Raw genomic sequence first — 18,382 nt, forward strand, 5'->3', positions numbered from 1 at the left:
GAGGGGCCAGGGAGGAGGTGCTAAGCAGCTCGGAAACCGAGTGACATCTGTAAAACAGAAGCCACAGGAACTGCGTGGAGCACTGCACTCTAGACAGTGTATCCCCTATGCCCTGGGTTCCCGTTCTGTTACTGCTGGATGTTGTATGCTCTTAAGGCGGGTGATGGTGCAGGGAGACTCACTGTTGGAGGGGAGCATACAGGTCATCAAGGGGAGGGGGCTAGAGCCGTCCGAGAGGCTGGGGTATGGTTGGAGACATCACTAAGAACTCATGTCCAACGCGATATTGTACAGAGGGTTACAGATGGGGATGTTTATAATGTGTGTGTGCACACATTGGTTCATATACACGTACATCTTGTTGCTCTGTGAGCTGAAAGGGCTTAGAACCAACTGTACTCCAGCAGCCCCGAGCACACCTAGTGCCCAGGTTAGGGTCCTAATATTCTCCAGCAGAATCACCCAGGCTCCTTGGAGAAGTGGCTCATTCTAGGAACGGGGCAGGAAGTGTCGGCGATGAGCCTGGAGCCTCTCGTAGTGCCACAAAGTCAGGAAGTGCTCAGAAAAACAAATCGGAGCCCCACAGTGATGGGGTTATGTCAAAGGACACAGGAGCCAACAGAGAGCTCCCAGTGGCCAAAGCTGGAGCAATCTGAGCAACAAAACAGTGTTGGAATATAACCCAAAGTATAAAATAAGTATTCATGAGTCCATGCCAATATATGTGGTTAAACAAGTGAGTGGGGAAAAGAGATGAATCTCCCCTGCAGGAGAACACCACACAGACTGTGCAGATTCTGCACCTAAAGGGAGGCAGCATGTGACTCCCTGTCCCTACTGTGTGCTGTGCAGTGTGGACAGGGCTGGGGGATGGGGTCACAGTGGAGAAACCTGCCCGGCACAGCTCAGCCAGACACTCAAGGTCAGCGTCTACATCGTAAGTCCGGTGACAGTGCAGACCCGGGACGTGATGTGATGACAGTGCTTTACCTCTGTGGTTTCCTCCCCAACCTGCAACCCCAGTCTAATCATGAGAAAAACGGCAGACACGTCTCAACAGAGGGACATCCTGCAATGTATGGGACCAGACTCCTCGAAAGTGTCCAGCTCATCAAAAACAAGGAGAGTCTGGGAAACTGTCACAGCCAAGAGGAGCCTAAGGAGACGTGATGACTAAATGTCACGTGGTGTCCTGGATGGGTGTGGGACAGGAAAAGGACAGCAAGGGAAACTGAGGGAATCTGAATAAAGAATGGACTTTGCAGGAGTTAATAATAATGTATCAACACTGGTTCCTTAATTATGATAAATAGTCCACACTAACGCACGATGCTAGTAACAGGGGAGTTGTCTGTGGGGTGGGGGGCATGTGGAAACTCTACTCTCCGCTCAGTATTTCTGTACATCTAAAGCTATCCTGAATAACACAGTCTAGTTGTCTCTGTAGATGCTGCGCTGGCTGTATCTTGTGCTTGAATTTCTCCTCCCTAATTGTGCCCTGGAAGGATCTGAGGACGCTCTGCCTTCACCAAGGCTGAGAAGGGCACTGATGAGGGGCCCTGATGGAGTCTGGACATGTTGTCCCCTCCAAAACTCATGTTATAGCAACACAAAACGGACTAAAACAGGCCCCACACCCTTGAGGAGCTCTGCAGTGAGCGGACCGGTCTCAATATGGGATCGGAGCCCTCGGCAGGCGTGCCGCCGCGCTCCCAAGTGGCGCACTCTACCAGTGCGCCACCAGGCCGGCCCAATCCTGGCTTATTAATTGTGACAGATGCCCCTACTAAGATGGGGGTATAGGGACAGCTGGGTGCGTGATCTGTGGGAAGTCTGTGCCATCTTCATGATAATTCTGTAAATCTAAAACTTTTCTAAAAGTTTACTTTAGAGGTGTTTCAGAGTAACTTTCTTTGCCCTACTGATAAACCTTCCCAAGTACTTAAATAATTCTTACAAACTATTCTTACACAGTCATCGTAAATAAGTCGGTCCCTGGGCCGCATGCTGTGTGTTGAAGCCACAAGGCTGACCTGGTGCTCTGGACACCAGGCAGTGCATGGCAACCCCATGTGGCCATGGCATGCTGTCCAGCTGGGGCGGATGTGGCACAGCATCGTCACTCAGGGACATGGGCAGTGGCTCCCTTGGTACCTGTGTCCCTCTTTTCATTTCTCTCCTTTCTAGGCTGTGGGAAAGTATTTACTGCCGTTCCACCTAACATCACAGCCCTCTTCCACATACCGTGGAAGGACAGCCACGTTGGGGCCTGTGTTTGGCTCTAGGAGGCCCCACGAGGTACTTTCACATCTCCTGTGGCGAGCTGTGCTGTAGGCTGTCTGTCTCCCACCCCTCAGCCTCCTGCTGCCTGGAGGCTGGTCCAAAAACTCACATGTGCCCTTGGGGGGTTGGGACATAAACGTCCTGCCATGGATGAGCCCCTCGTCCTGGCTGCATGAAGGGCAGCAGGCAGCCCTTTTGTGTGCCCCAGTCCTGAAAGGCTCAGGCTGGCCATCCCAGCAGGGCTCAGTCTCACCTGCATCTGCTTGGGGCTTTCAAGACCCAGGTGTTCTTGGCAGGCAGAGGAGAATTTCAGACTGAAAGTTGTTGCTAGATGTTTTTTAAGAGTGCTTTTGTAGACTCTCTGTGACCCATCTGTCCTGGCAGCCAAACGGATGTGTGTTTGTACGTAGCAGCTTCATTCACAGTAGCCACAACTTAGGGGCAGCAGAGTGTGTCAGTACCTTGTGGTATGACCGTCAACAGAAAGTCATTCAGTGCCAGGGGAGCAGGTGGTGCTACAGGCTGTGGCCAGTGTGTCCCTCAGACCCCTAATCCAGTGAGACCAAGCGGGACGGGCACATTCATGCACGTGCAGAGTAGCAGAGTGGGTGCATGGCCAGGGTGGGGGCTGTGGTGGTGAGCAGTGCTGTCTGCACATCCACTGACCCGTTCTCTGGCAGATGGTGGGACTCAGCTGGCCTTGTCCTACCTGCTACTTGGCCCCTCACTCCTGCCGGGGGCTGTGCTTCCATCTCGTGCACCTGTGATTTATGCATTTTATATGGTTGTAGCTACAGCACTTACATGTCCGTCTTCTTATGGACGACAGGAGCCCTGCTGGTGTTGGATGAGGTGACCTAATAGGATAGGAGAGTCTATAGGAACATCTACAGAGCCCCATGCTGTGGGAGCAGAAAGCTTTCTGAGCCTGACATCTTCCCATCATACATGGGCTTTAGTGAACCCTGCTTGTCTACGGAATTTTAGGGTTTTTTTTAAGTAAAGCACGTGTCTTAGTGGTGTAACTTTACAAGGCCTTCTCCTGAGAGGCAGTTGAGTCCCAGGTGGTGGAGTCACCTGGGCCCAGCAGACCAGCCTGCCCTGCCATGGACGCTGGCCCTGCCCCATCCCCCGGTGTCAGGGGCTGTCCCACGATGGGTGTCCTGGGGTCCCTGCTGCCTCCCACCTGGGAGATTTTTACACACACTGAGGGGCTGTTTGTTCTTTATTTACAGAGGTATTGTGGCCAGTATTTTGGTTTTCTTATGTTTTGGAGTCACACAAGCTAAAGACGGGCCATTTTCCAGACCTCATCCAGGTAACTCACCATTTCTTTTTCCATGTATGCCTCGTGGCAGTGCTGTTCTGAGCACCACTCTGTGTCTGTGCTGTTGAGTGTGAATGTCCTGTCCTTCCCACGGCTGCCACGGCCACTGTTCTCACAGCAGGGGCACAAGGGTGTGCAGTTGGTGCAGGGCTGTCCGCCGCTCCTCTTCTTTCAGCCTCTGGAGATTTCATCCAGACCCTCTCCAGTCCTGGTGCTCTGCGCCCTGCCCACCAGCTCTCCTGCCCTCTCTTCCTGCAGACCAGGCTGCACCCAGGGCCATTGGGTAGGGCTGGCATAGGCTCCAGCTGGGGGCCAGGGCGCCACCCGTCACTGCCGTTGAGTGGTTACTGTCATTCTCTGCCTCGGTTGCCCTGCCCCTGAAGTTATGGCAGTTCTAACAAATCCCTGGGGACCAGGCTAGTGCTCTGTCCCGGTCTCCTCCTGGTCACCTCTCAGCCCCAGCTGTGCCCCAGGGCTGAAGCCTCCCTCCCTAGGAGGGTGGCCCAGGCTGCTGTAGGTTGGTTGGAGTCCATGAAGGGTCACAACATAGTAATTAGAAACAAATTTCTTTTTTTTTTTTTTTGGTGGCTGGCCTGTTTGGGATCCAGGATCCGAACCCTTGACCTTGATGTTACAATACCACTCTCTAACCAAGTGAGCTAACTGGACAGCGCACATATTTCTTTTCTTTCTCAACAGGGCACATATTCCAGAAAATTTGGAAAATAGGGAAAATATTTTGAAATAAAAATAAAACCACTTGCAAAAAATAACCATTATTAATTTTTGACTTGCTTGTGTACTTAGACTTCTGTTTGCCTATACAAGGGGTCCTGACAAAGTTCATGAAAGGGTACTATCTTTTAATTCAGTTTTTCCACTAACCTTTCGAAACACCCTCGTACACGTATGTAGCCTCAAAAACATAGCAATAATACTATGTATTCATTAGTTCGTTTCTGTTGCTTATAACAGAATAATTTATAAAGAAACAAAATTTTTTCCTTACGGTTTGGAGGTTGGGAAGTCCAAAGTCCAGGGAACACATCTGGTGAGGACCTTTTGTGTGAGAACTCTACAGGGTCCTGAGGGACCAGGATGTCACATGATGAGAATGGGCTGAGCAAGAGAGAACTAAGCTTCTGACTTGCCTCCTTATAAACCCATCAGGACCACGCCCATGGCCACCCGGTAAACCATCATGGATCAATCCTCACGACTAATCACCTCCTAAGGTGATCTAATCACCTTTCAATTACGATTGGATTTCCCACCCTCTTAACACTGTTACACAGGAGATCATGTTTCCAACACATGAGCTTTTGGGGGACACGTGACGGATAGCATAAGCATACAGTGTGTTTTTCTTTTTCTTTTTTTGGCTGGTTGCTACAGTCATTGAAACCCAGACCTTGGCGCTACCAGCCCCATGCTCTGACCAATCAAGCTAGCTGGCCGGCTGAACGTAATTCTGTGTCACGCACGTTTCACTTTAGGTTTGGCCCAGCATCTCTCGTGCGTGCGCGTGCGTGCGTGTGTGCCTTTATTTTCTTTTTCTTTTGTTTTATCATTGAACAATGTAAACATTTTTTTGTGGCCCTTTACTAATTTCTTCCTAATCCCCTTTCTGCCTCCCCCTTTCCCACCTCTGGCATTTCCTTTATCTCCTTTTGAAAATTCAAGGAATTATTGCAATTGTTGTATCTTTCTTTCTTTCTGTTTCTTTTTTTTAAGCTCCCACTTACCAGTGAGGACATGCGGTATTCTCTCTCTGTGCCTGGCTTGTTTCACTTAGTACGATTTTTTCTAAGTTCATCCATGCTGCTGTGAATGGCAGAATTTCATTCTTTTTTAAGGCAGAGTGGTATTTCATTGAGTGCATATACCACATTTTCCTTATCCATAGTCATCTGTCAATGGACATTTAGGTTGGTTCCAACTCTTGGCTGTTGTAAACAGAGCTTCAATAAACATGGGGTGCGGGTGTCCCTTCAGCACGATGATTTCCTTTCCTCTGGGTGTGGGGGTGATATATATTGTAGAACCACCCTCTAGGGGAGATGTGTGCCTGAGGGTCAGTTAGTGCTGTGGTTATGAGGGAGGCTCTGAGCAGGGAGCCTCAGTGACCTGAGGGGGCTGGTGAGCCCCTACTTACGCTGGGTTTTGAGAAGGCCCCTGGGGTGCGCACTGGGCTGTGCAGCGTTGAGTGGCCTTCTCTATGGGCTCAGGCACCAGGGCACGTCCCGCCAGGCCTCAGATGATTTGGGCTGCTAACCAGAGCAACGGAAGAGTGAGTGGTGGTTTAAAAACTCCCAAATTGCTCCGTGAAGAACAAGGAGGCGTCGAGTGCTTGTCGGGTTGATCTGGAGGAGGAAGAGCTGCTGGAAGTTCATGTGCTTGTCCTCCATGAGAAACACATCGAATCCCTCCTGTGTGCTGGCATCGCCGGTCGCGGGGACAGACAGTGGGACAGAGGGCTTGGGTCGGACTGGTCAATGGGCAGCAGCTTGTCTTGGCATTTGGTCCCTGGGCACAGGGAGAGGCTCCTGGGAGGCCCTCAGCTCTGTCCAGTTCAGCAGTTGGATCTTCACGTCACCTGGTGGGGTGCAGGTTGTCTTGGTCTGAAGGATTTTGAAGCTTCTGGAAGCTCTTGCTGTGGTTTCTTTGCAGTGTGTGAGCATCACCCCAGCTCCCCCTGGGCGGGTTTGTCTTCTCCCTCTTGACGGAGGCATGCACGTGGTTTCTAAGTTTTAATTTTGAGCTCACCTCTACCCTTTTTCTTTCAGTTTTGTTGTCTTTGCATAAACTCTGTTTCTTTGCCAGTCTCTGATTTATTGACAAAGGAGCTTGTCCTAGAGCCAGCTTCTGTCCAGGTCTTTTTAACCTGGTGGCTGGCAGGGAACCCTCAAGCCGCTGCAGTCAGGATACACTTGAAGTGCACACGTGGAGAGCCCTCTGCAGCGCAGCTCTCTGAGGGAGCAACTCCAGAAAGGGATCCCTGCGGGCCCCTCCTGCCTTCCTCCTGCTCCCCTGGTTCTGGCCCAGGAATGCCCAGGCTCAGGCTGCCACAGCTGTCGCCACTAGCAATGGGGCCCCGTGAGAGGAGCAGAAGTGAGCTTCCAGGTGGCCCACGGGGAGCTGCTTTGTTTGGCTGCAGTTCCGACTGAGACGTGTTTGAGTCAAGTCGTGTCCCGTTAGGGGAGGCGGCCCCGCCCCCTTGGTCATGTTTTCATCTGCGGCTCCCTCAGGTGGCCCACGGGGAGCTGCTTTGTTTGGCTGCAGTTCCGACTGAGACGTGTTTGAGTCAAGTCGTGTCCCGTTAGGGGAGGCGGCTCCGCCCCCTTGGTCATGTTTTCATCTGCGGCTCCCTCCAGCAGCTGGAGTGGGTCAGAGCGTGGCCAGTGCTGTGGAGGCTGCTGTGGGTCTCTCCCTCTCAGATTTGATGCTCAAGAAGACAAATGAGAGTGCTATGTTTGGGCAGGGGTCCTCGGATCAGGGAAGCCAACCTCTGGGGTCACTGGAGCTGGTCAAGGAGAGAGTGGGGAAAGTGGGTGAGGCCTGCTGTATGGGGGGCGTGCTGGTGGGATCCAAAGGGCAGGGTGGCGGGTCTGAGATGACCACCTTTCTGAATCGGGGCCCTCCCTGGAATGGGGAATAGAAGCAGGACCTGAAGCAGCGATGGGGGAAGAGAAGTTTCAGACGTGATGTCCAAGAGGGCAGACTCCTCTGGCGCGCCTGCACAGGCCCCTGCCCTGGACGTGGGGCCCTTGGGTGAGGCTGCCCCTGAGCTAATTTCACACAAGCCTCTCGCTGCTCTTGAGCCAGAGTTCCAGAAAGATCCTTCCCGTCCTCCAGGTGTGAAGAACATGCTTGTGAGTTTGTGACCTCTGTTGTCTACCCTGCGTCCCAGAACAGTGTCAGCAGATTTTCCTGAGAACTTTCTACATTTGTATTTCCCGCCTCTGCAGTCTGGCTTCCTCCTGCAGTGCGGGGTTTGGCTCCAAAACCACAAGTGAGCGTGCTTCGTAGCGAGCCCCTCAGTGCGTGGGGAAGCCAGGAATTTAGAGATGGCTTAACATTAGAAGTCTGTTGATGTCATTCATCACATTAGTGTGTATTAAAGGGGAAAAAACGGATCCTCTTCAATGCAGAAAAGTAAAAGTTCATACGCATCCGTGACAAAAACTTGGTATGCTGGCATAGAAAAAAAATTTTTTTTTAATTTGTTGGACTTCCTAATGAAATGAAAGATTTTTTTCACATGATAAAAGGTATCCACCAAATGCTTAATGATGAAAGCTGGAAGCATTGCCAGTGCACAGAAGACTCTCGCTGTTCCTGTCCCACTGTTTATGGGTTTCCTATACCACTGCAGTAAGAAAAGAAAAGAAAGAAAAGACTTAAGAACTAGAGTGGAAGAAACGAAGGAAAAAACATTTCGCACTTCAAAGAGAAACTGAAATGGCTTAATTCTGCGTTAGACTTTCTTTATAAAGACTCTACCAGGAATGTGTGAGGGGCCTGAAACAGACCCTGTGTGTGTCCAGGAGCCACGCGGGGGCCCCTGGAGGCTTTCTGCCAGGAGCCAGTGCGGGGAGGGGTGGGATTTCAGAGGACCCAGGGTCTGGGGCGCTCTGACGTCTCTGTGCTGTCTTTGTCTTTGCAGCTTACTGGAGGTTTTGGCTCTGCGTCAGTGTGGTCTATGAGCTATTTCTCATCTTCATACTCTTCCAGGTAAGCAGTCTTTTTTGGTTGGATAAACTCTGGGAACTTAGGGGACAAGTGGCCCCAGGCAGGGTCAGTGACAGATGGGGGGTGGAGGTGGTTGTGCACACTCTGGCCAGACCCCAGCCCAAGTGGCCATTGGCGTTCAGCAGTCCGTTCCACATGTGGGGCGCCAGTGGGGACAGACACCTCAGCCTTCACATCCAGATCTGAGCAGGTGCCAGATGAGGGAAGACAGCAGGTCTGATCCTGAGACTCGGGCAAGGCCTCTAGAGGATCTCAGGGCCCACAGTCCTGGGCACCTCTGTGTCTGCGGTGGCCCTGGTGGGTTCGTGTGCTTTCTCCCTGCTGTACTTGCTCCACCAGCTGTGCAGGCGGAGCGGGACCTCACCTCCTCAGTAAATCCTGGGGTAGGGTGTGTTGCTGCCAGTGTCTATTTCATTAATACTCTTTATTCTGCTTAATTTAATGAGCCTACACTTTGGTGGCAACCTTCAGTTTACACAGGACTTTGCTATCACAGTCTCAGAACTCTGTCAGTGTGTAGCCAGGTTATTTATCATTTTGGTAAAGTGAATTGAGGGTAGGTGTATAGTTCTATGAATTTTAACACACATACGGATTTGTGGAAACACCAGCACAATGACCACACAGGACAGTCCATCAGCCCCAACCCTGGTGACCAGTGAATGAGCCTTGTCATGTTGTGTGAGTGGGGCTGCACAGCAGGTGACCTTTTGAGACTCCTGAGGCCTGTCTGCGTGTGCGCGTCCCTCTACCTGCCCCTCATGCTGCTGGGTGAGGCTGCACTACGTGGTGGGCCTCGGCTGTCCGCTCGCCATGTTGGAGACGTCTGGTCGTCTCCAGTGCGGGGCTGTTGCGGGTGGCGCTGTGCTCAGCACTCCTGTGCAGGCTTTTGTGTGAATGCAGTGTCTGTTTCACCGGGGGCAGCACCCAGCAGTGGGGTCGCTGGGCCACATGGCAGGTGTGTGCTTGACTTTCTAAGAGCCGTCCTGCTGCCCACCAGCGACTGGAGCACTGCAGGTGCCCACACCCTGCCAGCACAGGGACTGTTGTTTTCCTGTCAGTCGTTCTGACAGGCTTGTGGCGAGAACCCATGTGGCTTTCCTTTCCTTTCTCTAGCAGCTGGTGGTGCTGACCAGCCTCTCAGGCATCTACCTGCCATGGGGATGTCCTCTGTGGTGAAGTATTCAAATTTTTGCCCTGTCAGAAAACTGGGTTGTTTGGGGCTGGCCTGTGGCTCACTCGGGAGAGTGTGGGGCTGATGACACCAAGGCCACGGGTTCAGATCCCTATATAGGGATGGCCGGTTGGCTCACTGGGTGTGCGTGGTGCTGACAACACCAAGTCAAGGGTTAAGATCCCCTTACCGGTCATCTTTTAAACAAAAAAAAAAAGAAAACTGGGTTGTTTGCTTTTGTGGTGTTGCATTATGAAGGTTTTTTACCCAGTCCTTGTACTTGGGCTTATCAGATGTGTGACTTCCAAGTGTTCTCCCTGCATCCTCGTCCTTGTTACTGACGTATACACACTGTTTCCTTTGTGGACTGTGCTTGGGATGTCATGTCTAAGGTTTCTTTGTCTTACCCTAGGTTATTAATATTTTCTCCTATGTTTTCTTCTAAAAGTTTCATAGTTTTATATCTTACAGTTAGGTCATTTTGAGGGTTTTTTAAAATTTTGTTTTGAAATAATTGTAGATTTACTAGAAGTTGTAAAAAAAAGCTGCACAGGAGGTCCCGCACGCTCCCCACCCAGTCCCCAGTGGTGCTGTTTTGCACAGCCACAGAGCAACATCAAAGCCAGGGATTGGACGGTGGTGCAGCCCGCGAAGCTGTTCTGACGCCACCAGTGTCACAGGAACATGTGTGCTTATGTAGAATTCTGTGCAATCTTTTTGTCTTTTTGTAATGCATTAGAAAATGTTTTATTGTGGTAAAAAGATAAAATTTACCGTCTTAACTACTTTTAAGTGTACACTGCAGTAGTGTTAGGAATATTCCTGTTGTTGTGCAGCCATCACCACCGTCCGTCTCCGTAACTTTTCATCTTGTAAAACTGAACCTCTGCCCCCATTAAACACCAACTCCCCGCGCCCCTCCCCAGCCCCTGGCAGCCCCCATTCTACTTTCTGTCTCTGTGAATATGACTAGTCTAGGGAACACGTAAAGTGGGGTCACACAGTAGTTGTCCTTTTGTGACTGGCTTATTTCACTCAGCATAAGTCCTCAAGGTTCCTGGATGCTGTAGCATGTGTCAGAATTTCCTTTTTAAGGCTGAGTGACATTTCACCATGTGGATGGACGGCTTCTTACCCCTTCATCCACTGATGCACACGTAGGGTGTTTCTGTCCCTTGGCTGTTGTGAATGCTGCTGTGAGAGCCTGGTGGGCAGATCTCTCTTCCAGACCCTGCTCTCCACAGCGGCTGCGCGGCTCTTCCTTCCCACCGGCAGTGCACATCCTCGCCAGCCCTGCTTCTTTTACATTTGTTTGTGTTGTTGTGTTTCCGTTTTGAGTGATAGCCATCCTGGTGGGTGTGAGTGGTATTTCATTTTAGTTTTGAGGTCATTTCCGTATTGGCTTCGGTGTTGAGCATCTTCTCATGAACCTACTGGACATTTGTGTATCTCGTTTGGAGACCAGCTTTTCTTGGATCAATTTCTTTTTAATTGTCAATATTTTGCACAGATTTACAAAACTGTAAAGATAGTACAGAGTTCCCACGTGCCCTGCACAGTTTCTGTTATGCCGCCTTTCATTAGTTTGGCTCATTTACTGCGATTAGCAGTGTGATACATCGTTAGCCGAAGTCCATGATTCAGTCACATTTCCTCAGTTTTACTGAACGTGGCTTTTCTGCCCCAGGGTCCCCATTACATTGAGTTGTCTTGTCTCCTTGGGCTCCTCTTGGCTGTGAGAGTTTCTCAGACTCTCCTTGTTTTTTTTTTTTTTTTTTTTTCCTAAAAGATGACCGGTAAGGGGATCTTAACCCTTGACTTGGTGTTGTCAGCACCACACTCAGCCAGTGAGCCAACCGGCCATCCCTATATGGGATCCGAACCCTTGGCCTTGGTGTTATCAGCACCACACTCTCCCGAGTGAGCCGCGGGCCGGCCCAGACTCTCCTTGTTTTCGATGACCTGGAGTTCTGAGGATTGGTCAGGCATTTTGTAGAGTGTCCCTCAAGTGGCATTTGAAACTAGGAAGTGTGAGTCCTCCCACCTTGTTCTTTTTTTTCAAGATTGTTTTGAGTCATCTGGGTCTCTTTATTTCCAAATGAATGTGAGGATTGCTTTCTCCTTTTCTGTAGAAAGAGCAGGTGAAGTTTTGATAGGGATTACATTGAATCTCTGATGTTAAGTCTTTCAGTCCTTGAACATAGGATGTCTTTCCATTTATTTAGGTCTTCTTTAGTTTCTTTCAACAATGTTTTCTAATTTTCCTTTGGATTGCTCATTGCTAGTGTATAGAAATACAACCTATTCTTGTATATTGGTCTTGTGTCCTGCAGCTTTGCCCAACTTGCTTGTTAGTTCTAATAGTTGTGTGTGTGTATTTAGTTTTTTAGTGGATTCCTTAGGATTTTCTATATCCCAGGTCATTTATCTACAAACAGAGATAGTTTTCCTTCTTCCTTTCTAATCTGGATGCCTTTTATCTCCTTTTCTTGCCTAACTGCCCTGGCTGGAACCCCAGTATGGTGCTGGCTGCAGCTGGCAGGGGCAGACGTGCTTGTCTTACTCCCTAAGATTGGCTTTCAGTCTTCCCCACTAAGTGTGACATTAGCTGTGGGCTGTTCACAGATGTCACTTGTCAGCTTACCAGGTAAAGGAAGCTTTACGTATTGTGTTTCTAGTTTGTTGAGTGTTTTTTCATGAATGGTTGTTGGGTTTTGTCAGATGCTCTTTCTGCATCAAATGAGATGATCACATGGGTTTTTTCCTTTATTCATATGATGTATCACGTTGGTTGATTTGCTTATTTTGAACCACCCTTGCTTCCTGGGATAAATCACTCTTGGTCATGGAGTATAACCCTTTTTATATACTGCTGGATTTGGTTTCCTAGTATTTTGTCTAGGATTTTTGCATCCATATTCGTAAGAGCTACTGGTCTGTAATTTTCTTGAAATGTGTTTTTGTGGTTTTGGCGCCAGGGTTAATTAGGATTTGTGTGGTGTTTTCCTCGTGATTTGAGTGGGTGGAGGGAGGTTCACACCATCTGCATAACTCATCACTGGTGATGCCGACCTTGACCTGCCGAGGTCATGTCCAGCAGACCTCTCCACTGTGAAGTGACCATCTCTGTCCACACTGTGCTCTCGGAGGGAACTGACTGCACAGCCCGCAGTAAGGGGTGGGCTCAGGCTGCTCCTCCGTAAGGGCGGGCTGTCCGCAGAGCACTGGGAATTCCTGTGGGGAGGTTTGTCCCTTCCCCACCATTACTCAGTCACTGGCTTCCGTCAGTGTGAACCATGGACATTCACAACACCCAGGTTGTGCCCAGGGCTACTTTACTTTGTGGCTCACACTCACTTGGCCACTGGGAGCTCGTATTTGATTCCCATGTCACTTTGACAAAACCCCATCTTTATGAGTTCTTGGCTGTCTGTTTTTCTGGGCACTTCCTGACATCCTGGCACGAGAGGGCCCCCCCCAGTTCATCCTGTATGTTCCCTGGATCAGCCGCTTCTCCAGGGAGCCTGGGTCCTTTACTGGAGAATATGAGAAGCCAAGATCTGAGCTCTGGGTGTGCTCCTGGCTGCTGGTGAGTTGTGGCTTCTCGGGACTCTCGGGTGACAGAGCTGAGTGTGTTCATGTGTTGACAGTCACAGCCTAGTCACAGCCCTAATCATTCCCACATGCACACTGCAGCACCTGCCCTCTCCAAGGAACTTTATCAGCAGGGGAGGGCCATAGGGTCAGGGGTCTTGTGGGCCTTTACCAGGTGTGGAGTGTTCATATCTTGACCTCTTGGCCTGTCCGAGCAGGGGTCCAGGGACTGGGGGCAACTGCCCCTCGAACACAAATTCTGCTGCTGGACTGGCCAAGCTCGTCTGCCTTGTTCTGTGCCTGTGGCCTCAGGGCCTGGACTTGATGTGGGGCTGGTCTCGGGAGAGGTCTCCTGCCTCCACGTGGCTGACCCTCAGACCCTGTTCATTTCCAAGGCACACGGTCACTCTCATCCTCGCTGTCTGCAGAGTTACGCCCCAGTGGAAGCAGCATTGGGGACAGGTTTTCCTGACTTTGAGGGGGTGGGGTCTCACAGCAGGATGAGGCAGAGATTCTGTCCAGTGCTGTGGGCCTCGCTCACAAGACGCTGTGGCTCTGGGTGTCGCTTGCCCACAGACGCCTCAGACTGTGCCGTGTCCACCCAGCCCAAACCAAGCTGGGAGCCAGCCTCCCACGTCACCTCCACCTGTGGCGTGGCCGGCGTCCTCCTGCCTGCACATCTGCATATGCTCCCTTCCGCTGTCCCCTTCCTGGACCTCTGCTTTGTCGTTTGGTCTCCAGACCTTCGAGCCTCCTCCTCTCTCTCCCTTGATGTGGCCAGAGGGGCTCGAAGTGGGGGCAAGTGAGGCCTGCTTGAGGGACCTTCCTGTGTACCAAGGCCAAGAACAGCATCTGGCCTGTGTCAGCATCTGTGTGTGAGGACAGATGTGTCCTCACGGGGAGGCCTCCTGTGAGTGCAGGGCCTGCCTGCCCTGAGTGTGGAGCATAGGGTCCCCCTCTACACTCCGCCACCCCACCAGGACTTAGCCCCCACATCTCCAGCCACCACAGGATGGGCTGCTGGGACAGGCTGATGGAGACGTAATTCACCTGCCACCAGTCCCGTCTCAGGTTACCACTGCCAGGGTCTGGCCCCACTAACAAGGGCACTGGCCTTGCAGACTGTCCAGGACGGCCGGCAGTTTCTGAAGTACATCGACCCCAGGCTGGGAGTCCCATTGCCGGAGAGAGACTACGGGGGAAACTGCCTCATATACGACGCAGACAACAAGACCGACCCTTTCCACAATGTTTGGGTAAGGAGCTGGGAGCTCTGGGCAGCGTCCCTGACCAGGCATCAAGGGTCTCACAGCCTCCCTGGTGCTCCCCATGGTGACTGCATGGGCTCGGGTACGTCTGTCCTCCTCCCTTGCCCTGGGTTCCCCTCAGGGTCTCCTCCTGGCCAGAGACTTGCTCTCGACCCTTGTTCAGTTTGGATGGGGGCTCACTGGAGGGACGCCCACAGTAGCACGTGTGTAAGGCTTGGTAGTGGCCCCAGGTTTGGCAGGTTCAGCAAGGGCAGGAACCGGGGCTGTGGGATCCATGCCTAAGGTTATCCCCCGTCCCCCACAGGACAAGCTGGACGGCTTTGTTCCCGCACACTTCATTGGCTGGTACCTGAAGGTATGGCCCCCTTGTCTGACCCAACATCCTGGTTCTCTGGGCAATTCTGGCCACAGGGTTGGCCCTCAATGCTGAGTGTGGTGGCTGGGCAGGACCTGAGTGGGATCCTGACCGCAGACCCTTGCTCTGTCCTCAGCATGTGGTGGCTGGTCAGGAGAGTGGAGACAGGTCCTGCCCACAGCCTTGCTCCGGCGCCACTCCTGTCCTGCTCAGGGGGACCTGAGCCGCCCGCCAGGCTGAGAGCAGTGCAGGGGCCTGGGGTGGGGATGCCGCAGCAGGCACGGGTTGCATTGCCCTGGGGGTCCTAGGGCCGTGTGTGCAAGGAGGCACGCCGTGCACACTCGGCTGATGAGGTGGGCCGGGCCGCAGACCCTGATGATCCGCGACTGGTGGATGTGCATGATCGTGAGCGTGATGTTTGAGTTCCTGGAGTACAGCCTCGAACACCAGCTGCCCAACTTCAGCGAGTGCTGGTGGGACCACGTAGGTGTCCGCAGCCTCCACCCTTGGGGGGAGGGACGCTGGAGTGGCTCTGAGCCTGCTCAGCGGGTCCCTGTGGCTCCCCCACCTTCGGACACTTCTGGTGCAGTGCTGGGAGGGCCGCAGCGTCTGCCTCCCGCCTGGTTCTGCCCCCAGTGGATCATGGATGTGCTGGTCTGCAACGGGCTGGGCATTTACTGTGGCATGAAGACCCTTGAGTGGCTGTCCCTGAAGACCTACAAGTGGCAGGGCCTCTGGAACATCCCGACCTACAAGTATGTCCTGGGAGCCGCAGGGGGTACAGGGGACCCGTGTGGTGGTTGGAGGCGGCTCAGCCGCGTGCCTTGGTGGACCCCAAGGGCCGAGCCTGTCTCACGTGCTCCTCAGGAGGAGCAGCCTCCAGCCTAGATCTGACCATTGCCACCATGCTGGGCCGTCCTTGTGGTGCCCAGAACGTCGGGCCTGGGCTTTGCCTGGCTCCTCACCCCTCACTGGCCCTTCTTGGGGGTTCTGGGATTATCCTTCTGCCTCTCCCCTCCCCTGACTGCCTTTGTTTTGAAGTAGTTGCAGGTGCCCTGTCATTTTTACTTTGGGATTCAAGGAACAAGAATGTAAAAAAAGCCCTGGGGGGCTCTGGGAGTGGGGTCTCCCTTCCTGTCCAGGTGCCTCGGAGCATGTGAGCAGCTCGCGGCCTGTGGAGGGCCCTCACTGAGGGGCTGGAGTCGCTGGTCAGGCCAGAGGAGGGGCCTGGGGAGGAGAGGCTTGTGCCTGGCAGGCCAGTCCAGCGGCTCCGTGTCTGTCCCCAGGGAGGCCTCAATGTGTGGCCAAGAATGGCCTGGCAGTGGCCTCATAAGCAAGAGCAGAGCTGGCGCAGCAGTGCAGGGTGGGCCCCGGGTGGGCTGTGGTCCTCAGGCTGAGGGCACTGTGGTTCCCAGGGGCAAGATGAAGAGGATCGCCTTCCAGTTCACGCCCTACAGTTGGGTCCGCTTCGAGTGGAAGCCAGCCTCCAGCCTGCGCCGCTGGCTAGCCGTGTGTGGCATCATCCTGATGGTAAGGTGGCCGCTCGCGGAGCCACAGCCACGGGCAGCCGGAGCTCGTGCTCACCCTCTTCTGCTCCCTAGTTTTTGTTGGCGGAGCTGAACACCTTCTACTTGAAGTTTGTGCTGTGGATGCCCCCCGAGCACTACCTGGTTCTGCTGCGACTGGTTTTCTTCGTGAACGTGGGTGGCGTGGCCATGCGTGAGATCTACGACTTCATGGACGACCCGTGAGGGCCGCTGCCAGGCTGGGGACCAGAGGCTGGGAAGGGGGCCACAGAGGGTGGGAGGCCAGAGCCTGTGTGAGCCTGAAGACCTCGTGGGGGGCTAGGGCGCACAGGGCCAGCTCTGCCTCCCTCTGCAGGAAGCCCCACAGGAAGCTGGGCCCACAGGCCTGGCTGGTGGCGGCCATCACGGTCACAGAGCTGCTCATCGTGGTCAAGTACGACCCCCACACGCTCACCCTGTCCCTGCCCTTCTACATCTCCCAGTGCTGGACGCTCGGCTCCGTCCTGGTGCTTACCTGGACCATCTGGCGCTTCTTCCTGCGGTGAGCACAGGTTGTGTTTCTGCAGCAGGGAGCCGCTGTCTTCCCCCTCCTGCTTTGCTGGCTGCCAGCTGCTGTAAGGGGCAGTGATGTCTGACCTGTCCTTGCGCCATCCCTCTGGCCATCTCTGTGTGAGCTTCCTGCTGGGGCAGTCCACCGTGGCCCTTCTGACCACTGCGGGTCCCCCATGCCTTTGCTCTGCACTGATGGATCTGGGCCCTGACGGTTGAGATGGCCTGGCCTGGCCTGTGCCTAGAGCCATGTCCCAAGGGGTCTGCGCTGGGGCTGATGCAGCAGCAGGTGGTGACGAGGCCCTGCTTCCCCCCAGGGACATCACCTTGAGGTACAAGGAGACGCGGCGGCAGAAGCAGCAGAACCGGGGTGACCTCGGCAATGGGGATGGGCACCCGCTGGGACCAGACGATGAGCCTGAGCCCAGGGCCACTGAGAGGGAAGGGGTGCCAGGCTCCAAACTGACTTGTGCCTCTGCTGCCCCTTGAGCAGCCAGACCAAGGCCTCGTTGCCCCGCCCCTACGTCATCCCGCCAGGAAGCCAACCACGGGCTCGCCTGCAAGGGGGTGTTTTCTTTTCATCCTGGGCGCTCACTGAGCTCGAGGTGGGTAAGGAGGCCCCACTCGGCTCCAGCTCCACGTGCGTGCCCGGTGTGCGTGTGTGTGTACACGAGCGTGTGCACATGCATGAGTGGTGTGCACACGTGTGCGTGCACTCTCGGCTTCTGTGAGCTGCTGCGTGGCCTGGGCTTGCTAGGCGGCAGCTAGACCCCCTGGAGCGAGTCTTGCCTGTCCCTCCTGCCTGGTCAACCCAGTGGGCTCTGGCCCACTGAGTGCCCTCGTCACCCAGTCATGGTGCAGCCAGGCTAGGTGCCATCTCCATTCCCTGTGTCCCCAGCCCCTCTGCCCAGTGTCCACGCTGGCCCCACCAGCCCCGCACTCACTCCTGGTGGCACATGTGAAGGACGGTAGTCCACAGATGCCCCGGGATGGATGAGAAGTGGTGGAGGGCAGCAACATGAGCCGTTTCCTTGGGAGCCTCCATTAACAAAGACTCTAACCTGGAGGGCACGTAGGTGGGGCCGGAGGTCACCGGACCAGCTCAGGGGGCACTGAGTCAAGAATTCTGAGGGCTAGGGACCTATCACTCGGTGCTGGGGTCGGATTGTCTCTGTGGTTCCCTGAGCTTAGGTCATCTCATGAGCAAACAATAAAGTGACAAGAAGGTCTGCAGCTTCTGTCCTCCCCCGCCCCATGGGCCACTTCAAGCCCAGGCCCAGCCCCAACCTGCTGCTCCCTGGGAAAACCACTCTGAGGATGGGAGACAAGTCTCAGCTGAAGGGGAGTCCAGTGGGCAGAGCTGCTCAGCCGGGACACACACCCCGTGTGCACGATCCGTCTGGGCACTCACCACCTGCTGCATCCGCCCGTCTTTTGGGGCAGGCTGGCGACTGCCGGGGAGTGGCCACAGAGGTGGAAGGGAAGGGGCAGCTGTTTTCTCAGGCTGGTTAATTTAAGAACTTTAGAATGAAAATTTTCAAACACAAATGAGGA

General features: G+C 53.6%; 1 protein-coding gene across 1 annotated transcript; it reads left to right on the forward strand.

Annotated features, from left to right (window-relative positions):
* Positions 1-3,424: 3,424 nt before the first annotated feature.
* On the forward strand, positions 3,425-17,461 carry PTDSS2 (phosphatidylserine synthase 2; the record flags this gene model as incomplete). Its single annotated transcript, XM_008593462.1, has 10 exons — positions 3,425-3,601; positions 8,277-8,344; positions 14,252-14,386; positions 14,703-14,753; positions 15,123-15,236; positions 15,390-15,508; positions 16,169-16,283; positions 16,355-16,500; positions 16,635-16,820; positions 17,146-17,461. Coding segments are annotated over 10 exons (1,283 nt in total), but the record flags the coding sequence as incomplete, so codon positions are not given.
* Positions 17,462-18,382: the final 921 nt, after the last annotated feature.

Source organism: Galeopterus variegatus, unplaced genomic scaffold (assembly GCF_000696425.1).
Source record: "Galeopterus variegatus unplaced genomic scaffold, G_variegatus-3.0.2 Scaffold9183, whole genome shotgun sequence".
NCBI lineage: Eukaryota > Metazoa > Chordata > Mammalia > Dermoptera > Cynocephalidae > Galeopterus > Galeopterus variegatus.